This window comes from Malus sylvestris, chromosome 11, assembly GCF_916048215.2.
Source record: "Malus sylvestris chromosome 11, drMalSylv7.2, whole genome shotgun sequence".
NCBI lineage: Eukaryota > Viridiplantae > Streptophyta > Magnoliopsida > Rosales > Rosaceae > Malus > Malus sylvestris.
The window spans coordinates 9,041,700-9,053,346 of record NC_062270.1 but is presented as its reverse complement, the minus strand read 5'-3'; the positions used below and the strand labels follow the sequence as shown (position 1 = coordinate 9,053,346).

Genomic DNA, 11,647 nt, shown 5'->3' with positions numbered 1-11,647 from the left:
TATTCCACTATAATCAATGAGAACATACAATAGTGTTTATCACTCAATTTCCCAAAGACCCGAATAACCCAAGCTCTCACACTTACAATAGGAAGAGAAAACCAAAAATACAAAGCAAGACAATTTGAGAAAATTCTTCTCTATGCCGAATGGCTGCTTACTATTTTTCTCTCTTCCTTGTTCTCCTCTTGTCTCTCCTCCGTGCTTATGAGCTGCACCTTGCTCTCCTTTTATAGCCAAAGAAAGGCTTCTCAAAGACATCAATGGCCAAAGGCCTACCATCAAGTCAAAAGAGTTAGGCACAAATTAGGCACAAATTAGGCACAAATGTTGTTTGCCTCCCATTACCACAAAGTAGCCCAAAGAATTGGACTTTGACTACATGTTTGAGTCAATAATCAACACAGAGCTAGTAACTCCTGACGATCAATGGAAGAGGGATGTGGTTGAAGGGTGTTTCAATAATGAGGAAGCCCGTATTATTTAAGCTTGCCGCTTAGTATGTTTGGGTGCCTGGATCGAATTATCTGGCATTATACACGGAAATGTGTGTATTGTACTCGGTCAAATCGGGTTATAAGGTGGCTCAGGAGATGGAGAGAAATGGTGAGCTGGGACGTAAAGGGACGGGTCAATCGAGTGAGGGTCATATTAAGGATCCTACTTGGTTGGATGTGTGGCAGTTGCAAGTTCCTCCAAAGCTTCGGCATTTCATTTGGAGGGGTTGTAAAAATATATTGGTGGTTCGTACTAATCTACAACGCTGGGGTGTTCGGTAGGAGACTTGTTGTCCACAATGTGGAGAGGATGTGGAGACACAGGTACATCTCTTCTCAAATGCTCTTTTGCTAGAATTTTTTAGTTAGGTTCACCATTACAGTTGGATGTGGTTTCGGTAAAGGGTGAGGATTTCTTGGAATGTTGGAAATTGGTTATGTCAAAAATATAGTGTTGAGGTGGAGGCGGATAAGCTTTTTGCGGTGAGGTGTGTGGTTTGTGGCGTATTTGGAAATGTAGAAATAGTGTGGTATTTGAGAAGACGGTAGTGGAGCCTCGGGTAGCTTTGGAGCTTATGCATTGTCAATGGAGTGAACTTGAGGGAGATGGGGGGGGGGGGGGGGGGGGAAGCACACACTTATAGGCGGTCAGCAGTGGCGGGGAGGGGGGACGGTACATGAGAGATGGGTGAAGCCTCTATTTCAAACAATTAAGGTTAATTGTGATGAAGCTTGGTGTAATCACACAGGAAGGGGTGGATTTGGGCGGGAGGCTAGGTACTTTGCAGGAATTTTTCAAGGGGCCGGTGGTGTGGGGAATGTCTTATGTGAGTCTAGTCTGATGGAGGAAGCGGAAGCGGTGAGGGGGGCTTCGGTAGCTTGTACGGAAAGAGGTTATGGGATGGTTCAAATCGAGACCGATTCGAAGGTTCTTGTGTAGATGTTAAATGGCCTTTTACTGTCGGAGGCTAGTCTTGAAGGTGTGCTATGGGACATTGATCACAACAAACATCAATTGAGTTACGTGGAATTTCTCTTTACTCCTCGAGCCTGTAATGGGGCTGCGCACTTGGTGGTGAATTATGTCACACGTATGGGGGTTCTAACTTGTGGAATTGCTTTGAACCAGAGTGGTTGTTTAATTAGTGGCGGATCCAGGAAATGATATTAGGGGGGTTAGTAAGAATAGCACGCAATTTTTTTTATACCAAAAATAGCATGCATATCACCATTTCATCGAGTCTTGTTAGGCCTGAAGTCCTTTGGAAAGACATATTGCACACCTATTAATGTATGCAAGGGGCAACACCTAAGGTATCCATGGACATTCACCAAGTCTTGGTAGGCCTGAAGTCAGTTGAGGGCATGTATGAAACAAACTGTAATATTCAAAAGGGCAGCACCTAAGGTATTCATGGACATTCACCGAAGTTCAAAAGGTTAGCACCCAAGGTATCTATGGACCTTCATCGAAGTTTGAGGGGTCAACTGACCTCCTTGCCCCTCAATGCATCTGCCACTGTGTTTAATACTTTGGCTATTGATGTAAACTTTTCTATTCGTATTTAATAATATTCCTCTATTTGACAAAAAAAAAAAAAAAACGTACATGAATTGTGGATGGTTGGCTAGGGCAAGTAATCTTTGTAAACTTTAACAATCCCGCATATATTGACATCTTGGAATGATCCACGTGTACGGCAGATCTCAACCATTTTAACCTTCACCTGTACTATAAATAGCAGTTGAGACCCTCACAAGAAAAATCATCCGAGGCTTTGAGTGAATTCAATTCCCAGCACTACAGCACTCTTCTCCTTGTCCTTTTGCCAACTTTTGAAGAAAATGTCTTGCAATTGCAGCTGTGGTAGTGACTGCAAGTGCGGCAGTGGCTGCAAGTAATTCTTCTATTCCCCTAACCAGCATATATGTGATCATCAATCTCTATAATTCTGAATTAATTATATTCTTAATTATTAGTCCTTTTACTAATAATGTCAATTGTTTTCTTTTTGTATATACGTGTAGATGTGGCATGTACCCTGACTTGAGCTACTCCGAGACCACTTCCACTGAGACCATCATTGCTGGAGTTGCACCGGTGAAGATGTAAGTTATTATAAGGATGACTGTTTTATTAAAAGGTTAATTAAATGTATTCCGAAAATATGTTTAAAGCGTACTATAAATTACTTATTAACATTTCAAAAAGGTCATTCTCTACTTTAATCACGTAGAAACATATAGAGAATTTACTATTCTAGGAGTGCCGGATGACTTTTTTGGAGTTCTAAATAAACTCTGTAGTTAAAAAAAAAATGAAATTGACTATATTATCATTATTATTGCAGGTTCTCTGAGGGGTCTGAGATGAGCTATGGAGCAGAGAATGACTGCAAGTGTGGCTCAAACTGCAGCTGCAGCTCATGCGGCTGCCACAAATGATCGAAGCAAGCCACGATCTAAACTCAAAGAAGAAAGCTGTGATGGTCTCTATAAATAAGAAAAGACTGTAAAAGCTGGGTTTTAGAACTTACTGTAAAATAAGATTAGCCATGAGATTTGCAAATCCATGAATCTCTAGCTAGCTAGGGTTTGGGATTTGCTTTGTGGCTAGCTTAATTATTTGTATGTTACATCTTTCTTAATTTATGTGTTTCTTCAGCTTAAATTTCTTGTGGGTTTTACTTTGATGTGTGTTTGGGTTTGGAAATGAAAGATAAAATTGTAGTGGATATGGACTATTGAGAGCTCCTTTGAGTTGACCTTTAATCCATATTTTTACAAGCCACCAACTATTAGGTCATGTTCCTATCTTCTGACTTTTTATCTGATGTAACCAGATTTGGAATTTAGAAACACCAGAGATATTCGACCCAAAAAAAAGGCAAACACAATAGATAATACCATATAATTAATTCATTCCAAGAGTCATATATTTGATTAATTAAGGGCATGATTAATTTCATCTATTCAAACATCGCACCTAATCTACGCGACAAAACGAGAGATTAACTTCCATCTTGCAGCTCTAAACTAGACACTGGCCATTTTTGTATGATGTTCCACCTATAGCCACGTCCATATCCTTCCCCCTCCCATGGCAACGACCGCGGGCACCTTGAGCATGAGGTGCTTCTTCCTTGTATCCTCCATCCTCCCCTCCCATGGCCACTACCGCGGCCACCTTGAGTAGCTGCCTCCCAAACCACGTCCTCTACCATGGCCGCTATCCCCGACTGCAGTCGTAACCTCCATCCATCGTCATTTGGTGTGCCCTCCTCTCCTTCATAATCAATCTCTGTCGATGCCTACACGAGCTCAACAGGTAAAGGGGCTGGTACACAGGCTGTCTCTGACAGTTTGGTGGTCCTGTGCGAATTTCATAAGAAGGCCGTCCTTATTTAAAAATAATAATTTCTTAGAGAATATATTCATACAAAGTTCAACTATCAATATTCAAACTTAATTGAAATCAGCATCTCACTTTTACTAATTGAATAATCTCCAATTACCATTAAATTATGATTTTGGTTCATCTATAAAAAAATCAAGCACAGCTAAAAGAGAGATATGAAAATACGTTTGTGGTGGAATAAAGTAATAATCACACATTAGTTTTTTATTACTTAAGAAAAGTAAAAGAAAGTAATACATAAGTTTTTTATTGCTAGAGAAAAATAGAAAAATAATATATTAAGTATAAGCTCTATTTAATCAATTGTAAAATCATATGATGATGATTTTTTTTTTTCAGTTAAATTTTTTTTTATTATAAATTAATACTCATATATGTAGTATAAGGAGGATAAAAAATTTTGGGGCCTCCCAAAAATTCGGAACTCTGTGCCACTGCACCTTTCTCACATCCCAACGCCCCCCTCTGCAAGTACGTACTGCCCATGAAGGATTGATTTATTACCTTGAGTTGAACTCTTGGCCAAAACAAGAACATTTTGGACTCATATATGTTTGTCTACCTGGAAAACCCAGTACATTTCTTGAAATATAATTCTAACTTAGGCGAAGAATGGTCAGCTAGCAACCGCCACCATAACTTAAAAGGTGACCTAGTTGTGCAGGTGCCGTATGGTAGGAAGAAAGGGACTACTTTGGCCACTCCACGAATCAAATGAAACTCAATAATAGGTTAACTCCTTGTGGCCTATTTACATAATTTCATATTGATGATCAAAACTATGTATATTAAAAATCATTATGTAAATATCAAGTCTGCAAAAAAATCAATTAAAACTAAAATAGTTTAATCATCGAATTGTCTAAAAACAAATAGACGGATTCGGTAAAAGCATAAAATACTGTAGAAAGGTCATAAGATATTTTAAAGAGAAGTCCCATCAATCCTTAAGGAGCCAATTCTTTCTTTCCAAATAATAAATTGAGAGAATTAATCTGAGGTATTTTAAAGAGAAGTTTCTCATTAATATATCCTTAAGCAGCGAAAGTTTTTCTTCCCAAATAATAAAATGGGAATTAATGTGAGTGGTGCACATGAATGATAAGAAATAAAATTGTTAACTTCCTACAGTCTAATGGTATTCCTCTTCACTTGTAAATTAGAGGTTTTAAGTTCAATTTTCGCTAAAGACGAATTTGAACTACATTATTATAGTTAGCCCAGTGTGAGGTTTAGCCAACTCTCCCACATTCTTTGTGTAGATAATATCGTTTGTTAAAAAAAATTCTAATTTTAAATTATTGATAATGTGTTTATGTTATCATCTTTATAACTTTTCTTGATTGATTCAACAATTGCTATTTATCATATTTGAACATTAAACCTCTTTTTGAAAATAATAAAAGTGGAGTGCCACTTAAAAAATTAATCATTATCAAGGTAGAAATTGAGCCTACCAGATCCTTTTGGTTAGGATATTGGACATTCGTGAATCGTGTTCGTTCATCGTACATCGTGCAGTCAGTTTTTGTCAAATACTGTTTATGTTTAATTTTAAATAAAAATATTTAAAATAATTTCTGACCGCACGATGTACGATGAATGAACACAATTGACGGATCCTCGGAATCCTCACAAAGAAGATCCGGCGAGGATCCGAATTCGAAATTGAGTGCCACTAGGTTAAAATAATTATTAATTATTATCAAGATACAAAATTGAGTGCCACTAATTGATCGTCATCAAGAATGTATGTTTAGTTAGCGTTTAGAGTTATTTTGAAACGTGACATATATATACACACACACACACACACACACACACAAAAGAAATTTATTTCTAAAGTGGGAATATTGAGAATTTATTTTTAATAAACGATATTATCTACACTAAAGGGAATAATATCGTTTATTCAAAAAAAAAAATCTCAATATTTCACCCACTTTAGAAATAAATTTCTTCTGTTGAACTTAAGACATTTTATTTTTATTAGTTGTTAATTACCATTTCAATTTAGGTATTTTTTTGGTTAATATAGTCAATTAAATTATATTAGGCTACTTAGTACTACGTTCTAATGATATATTATTCTTCACTTGTAAGTGAGAGGTCTTAAATTCAATTATTATCAAAGACGAATTTGAACCATATTATAGCCTAATGTGAGGCTATATCCACATGACTCCTCCCCCACAGTGTAGATAATATTGTTTGTTAAAAAAAGGATTATATTATATTAGTATTGAAAAACAAGTACTTAATTATATTAAAGAAAGTTCAAAAGTATTTAAATTACATCGAGCCATATCGTGTAGGGCATAAAAATCGAGTCTAGGCAGATAAAGCTCGATCCTAAGGGCATCTCCAACTGAAAGGGTTAAGTATAGCTCCATTTAGAATTATAGCCCTGAAAAAAAAATTATTTTTAAATGAACAGTGTCAGACTATATGACACACCCCGACCCGAAATGTCCACTAGGACTCCGAATCGAGCTGCGTTGGCCGACACCTGGAAGGTGACAAAGTCATAAAGTGTGATGATGTGGAAAAATGTGAATAAATTTAACACTAAGAGTGCCTAAATACCAGAGTACGCTGGTGAACGGGAATGAACTCACTTCACACGTGACGTTAGAGCATAAGTAAGTACAGTAGAGTGAATTAAGAATCGTATGCTCGAAAGAATCTCCAATACTAAGAATCGCCACGAATCTTCAATGATAAGAAAGCTCCGCTAATAAAACCTGAAGGGTGAAAACAAAACAAGGGTGAGTGGCCCGAGAAATAAGATTTTAATAGAAACCATATAAAACATTATAACCCCTCGCTGCAACACCTGTATAGTTTCCAGAAAAATCATACCACGTATCAATGTGAAATCAAAAGTATATCAACAGTAACTCCTTAAATATACCATAACACCGCATCTCATCAGCAATATCAATAATCATGTGATTAATAATTCATACTTGTACGCAAGTCAGAGTCACCTATAGTGACCTGTATGACTTATCCATATCTCATCAATCAATGCTAACTCATAAGTTGGAGTCACCTATAGTGACATGTATGATTTATCCATATCTCATCAATCAATGCTAGCTCATCAGTCGAAATCACCTATAGTGACTTGTACGACTTATCCATATCTCATCAATCAATGTTGGCTCATCATATATCCCTGCACACGAGTCGGAACCACCTATAGTGGTCTGTATGACAAGACTGTGTGTAAATAAGTACGTTCAAGTGCTACGATCACGTGAAGACTGTGCGAATAATCACGAGTCATCTACGAGTCGGAACCACCTATAGCGGTCTGTACAACATGCTTGTGCACCTACCTTAGATCCAAGGTGAGCGTAAGGTGCGGAAGGTGAAAATCACGTGAAGGACTGTGCCCTGGCCACCGGGGGGGGGGGGGGGATCACTACTTTATGAGCTCTAAATGCATCTCATATGACATATTCAACTCATAGGCAACATGTACGACAATGTCGAAGTTGCCTAAAACATAAATGTGATCATGCCATAACTTAATTATTTCAACTAATACCATAACTCACCTGAACTCACCTGTGTGTTCTGCGTTCACCTTCGCACTTCAAAGCATTCACAATAATTATGTGCAAGTAATATACACATGGATATGCCATAATGCAAATCTAAAATTCAACCATATCATAGTATTTTTCCAATATATACATATATATATATATATAATGTAGCGTAAAATGCACAATCTATAACGCCTTACTCCCGAATTATTTATTTTCAGAATTAATTATCGGGGATAAGTCCAACTAAACACTAGTTTAATTAACTATCATTACTTACGTTTCCTTATTTCAATTTCTTGATTCCTTCCATATTGATTTATGACCAACATCTAATCACTAAAAATATAAGGTTAAATCTCATATTTTCACCAATTTTCTTCACATTTCTCAATTCCCAAACAAGGTTTTTGTTTCAATTATTGTATGGCTGCATCTAACGTCTTGTTAGACTGCCTACGTACCCTAAACAGGGATCAAACCATTCGTAGTTCGCATTAGTACTTCAAAGCATTCACAGTAATGATATGCAGTAATCAATTTATAACTGTTTGTGGAATTATCAATCATATATATATATATGTATATGTATATGTATATGTATATAATAGAAAGGAAAAGACCCAATTACCTGAGGTCCGCCCTACTACTCCTTAGCACGCATATCAAGACATCACGAACCATCGTCGCCTGTGGCCAATTATCAAATCACATCTCAGAATTCATTCCGATAAAATACACAATTTACATAAAACGCATCTCTACGTAATTCAATTTGGAAGATTTGCATCATGGATTTCCGATCCGTTGCTTCCAAAGATCCACATTATACCTCTAGAGAAAATCCTTAAGTCTCATTACGATCCAACGGTCGGATCTCCGCCAATTGCCAAAACTAAGTGGCGGTTAACCTTTTATTTTATGAACTTACAATTCCAATTTTGGAAAGGTCCGTATATCGGATTCCCGATCTGTAAGTTCCTATGGTCCTCAAATATTACACACTCTAACATACTAAAGTTTGGTAACGATCCAACGGTCGGATCGTCAATTCATATAATGACCTATTAACGTAACGTAGAGAATTTAGATTCTAACAATCAACCTACGTCATAAAATTACCAAAAATGAACTCAAAGCATCTAATTAGCCTAAGAATAACATCCACGGCCCCCTAGCCGGGCGCCGCCGCATGTGCCGCGGCAAGAGGCGATCGGCCGCCCCGACTCGCTGGAAAATCCAACTATTTCCAAAAATTATCAAAATTTACAAGAATGGAGATCTCAATTAGTAGAGTAAACTTTATACATGTGGCCAAGTCCAATTTGTCCTAAAAGAGCCCCAATTTTGCTAAAACTCGTCGGAAACCCTAGTTTTAGGTGTCCTCAATTCAGCTCCATAGCAACTCCGACGCCTCCAAACTTGTTTGGGCTTTGTTCCTGAGCTTCAGGGGAGTATTTTGGTGGTGGTAATTTGATGAAATCATTTAAAAATTTGGTGAATCTCGGCCAAGAACCGTCGCACCCATCGATGCAATTTTTCCCTAAAATTACCACCAAATTCCTTCTAATTTTGGATGGAAAAGGAAGAGGGAAGGTTATGGAGTAGGTTGCAGATAGTGGGAAGGTTTGAATCGCCTAAAAAATGGCCGAATTTGGCCGTGTGCTTTTCGGGTCGAGTGGGTCAAGGGGGAAACCCGGTTTCTCCCTCTTTCTCACCTTCCCTCATTTCCCTCCTTTCTCTTCTCTCTAGTTGGTCAGTCTTCTCTCTTCCTCTCCTCCGATTGGGCAGCAGCCCTTCTCTTCTGCTCTCTCTCCCGTTCCCCCCTTATTCTTTCTCTTCTTCCTCAACTTTTTAAAATCACTAAATGATAAACAAAAATATATTCATTATAAAAATGTATAAAATATATAAATAGTGACTAAACAAAAGTACTTCTTGGATTTATAGTTCTGTAATGTCGAGTACCTCAAGAAAATGCTAAAGGATTAATTCGTACACCTCGCTATACGTTGGTCAACGAAGTCAAGACCCTCGCCTCTAAGGGCATTTTCGTAAAATCACATTTTAAAAATTTATAAAAATGTAAAATCTGGGACGGGATGTCACACTATATTTGTATACCATCTCCAACCGAAAAGGGCTAAACATAGCCCATCATTAATTTATTATTTTCAAGTTTTTCTTTTAACTTATTAGTATTGTTACATGTTGGTATTGTTACATATTTTAATATTTTAATATTACTTTCATGTTAACAACTTAGACATTAAGAGATGACCGTGTATGAAAAGAGTGTTTGAGGTAAATAGAATGTGAAAAATTAGAATAAAATGAGGTAGGATAGTATGTAAGGGTGAAAACAATATGAGAAAGGATGTAGAAATGCCATAGGCATTTATAGGAAAAAATTTGAATTTTAAATCATTTTTTTATTTTTATTTTGTTTGAAAAAAAAATTTCCAACCACTGGCTGACATTACCAAGATGTTGCTGCTCATGTCAGCACGTTGGATGGTAACAAATGACCCCCAACAAACGGAATTCGGATCCATTTCGAATCCTCTTTGTGAGGATCTCAGGGATCTGTGAATCGTGTCCGTTCATCGTACATCGTGTGATCAGTTTTCTTCAAATACTGTTTGTGTTCAATTTTAAATAATAAAATTTAAAATAATTTCTGATCGCATGATGTACGATAAAATAACATAATAAACAGATTTTCGAAATCTTCACAAAGAGAATCTAGAGAAAATCCTTATTCCAACCAACAGACTTAAAGGGTGGCTAGAAGTAGCCAGCCCAATAGCCAGAAGGCCATTATTTGGCCTAGTGGGTTCCACACATTTTTGTCTGTCTTCCATTGAAGTTTAGTTTTTTACCAACACGGACTAAAAATGGCCTATAACCTTTTAACCATCTCCATTAGAGATGACCTAATGCTAAGTCCAGCCAACCATAACCCAAAAAATAGGTTTGATCTCGGGCAAGTCCATTACGTTCTAGTCCTTTTACATGCCTATTTAGTAACATCACATCACATGTCAACGTTCTAGCCAGTCACACCCAAAATAATTTCCAATTTGAATAAATGGATTGTTAACCAGGGCACTTAATCTCTATTAATTTTAATAATTCTAATAGATGCCTAGGATTGATCCACGTGTACGGTGGATCTCAACGACTTCAACCTTCAACTCCACTATAAATAGCAGTTGAGTCCCTCACAAGAAAACCCATCCCAGGCTTTGAGTGAATTCAATTCCCAACTATACAACTTCTCCTTATCCTTTTAGTCTTGCCAACTTTTGAAAAAAATGTCTTGCAATTGTAGCTGTGGTAGCGACTGCAAGTGCGGCAGTGGCTGCAAGTAATTCTTCCATTCCACTAGCCATATATCCTATCATGATTCTCCATAACATCTAATTATATTCTTAATTAGGAGTTAATTACTTTGTTCATTGTTTCCTAAAAATATTGATTTCTCTTTGTATATATGTGTAGATGTGGCATGTACCCTGACTTGAGTTACTCAGAGACCACTTCCACTGAGACTATAATTGATGGGGTTGCACCAATGAAGATGTAAGCTTATATAAACTCTTAAGAACTCTGTTTCGCGAGTAACACTATGATCTATTACTATTTTTGCTCACTTGCAAGCGAAAGACCTTTAAGTACGAGTTATAAGAATATTGTGTAACTTAGCCTAACTCCCAATATTGGTGTATCAAAAAATCTTGTTTTAATTTCATGAAATACTTTGCAGGTTCTACGAGGGGTCTGAGATGAACTATGGAGCAGAGAACGACTGCAAGTGTGGCTCAAACTGCAGCTGCAGCTCATGCGGTTGCCACAAATGATCGAAGCAAGCGGAAGTCAAGACTCAAAAGAAAAAGCTGTGATGGTCTCTATAAATAAGAAAAAGACTGTTAAGGGTTGGAATATTGTAAAATAAGATTGGTCATGGGATTTGGAAACCCATGAATCTCCTAGTAAGCTAGCAAGGATTTGGGATTTGCTTTGTGGCTTGTGTCTACCTTTGTATCCTTCTTCTTCATATTTCTGTGTTTGTTCTACTTTCTGGTGATTTCAGTTTGATGGGTGTTTGGGTTTGGAAATGGTTGATAAAATTGCAGTAGGATGAATAAGGAAAATGACCGTTTTTCTCTTTA

General features: G+C 37.2%; 1 protein-coding gene across 3 annotated transcripts; it reads left to right on the top strand.

The window, feature by feature from the left end:
- Window positions 1–2,231: 2,231 nt before the first annotated feature.
- Window positions 2,232–11,647, top strand: LOC126590544 (metallothionein-like protein type 2). Of its 3 annotated transcripts, none has more exons than XM_050255993.1 (3): window positions 2,232–2,395; window positions 2,526–2,606; window positions 2,849–3,168. In XM_050255993.1, exons 1-3 carry the CDS (start codon window positions 2,343–2,345, stop codon window positions 2,940–2,942), a joined length of 228 nt encoding a protein of 75 aa, XP_050111950.1. In that variant the 5' UTR covers window positions 2,232–2,342; the 3' UTR covers window positions 2,943–3,168. The 3 variants fall into 3 exon arrangements, with proteins under 3 accessions (XP_050111950.1, XP_050111949.1, XP_050111947.1); XM_050255992.1 differs by lacking the exons at window positions 2,526–2,606; window positions 2,849–3,168 and adding exons at window positions 10,977–11,057; window positions 11,242–11,647 and having other exon boundaries at window positions 2,248–2,395; XM_050255990.1 differs by lacking the exons at window positions 2,232–2,395; window positions 2,526–2,606; window positions 2,849–3,168 and adding exons at window positions 10,677–10,842; window positions 10,977–11,057; window positions 11,242–11,647.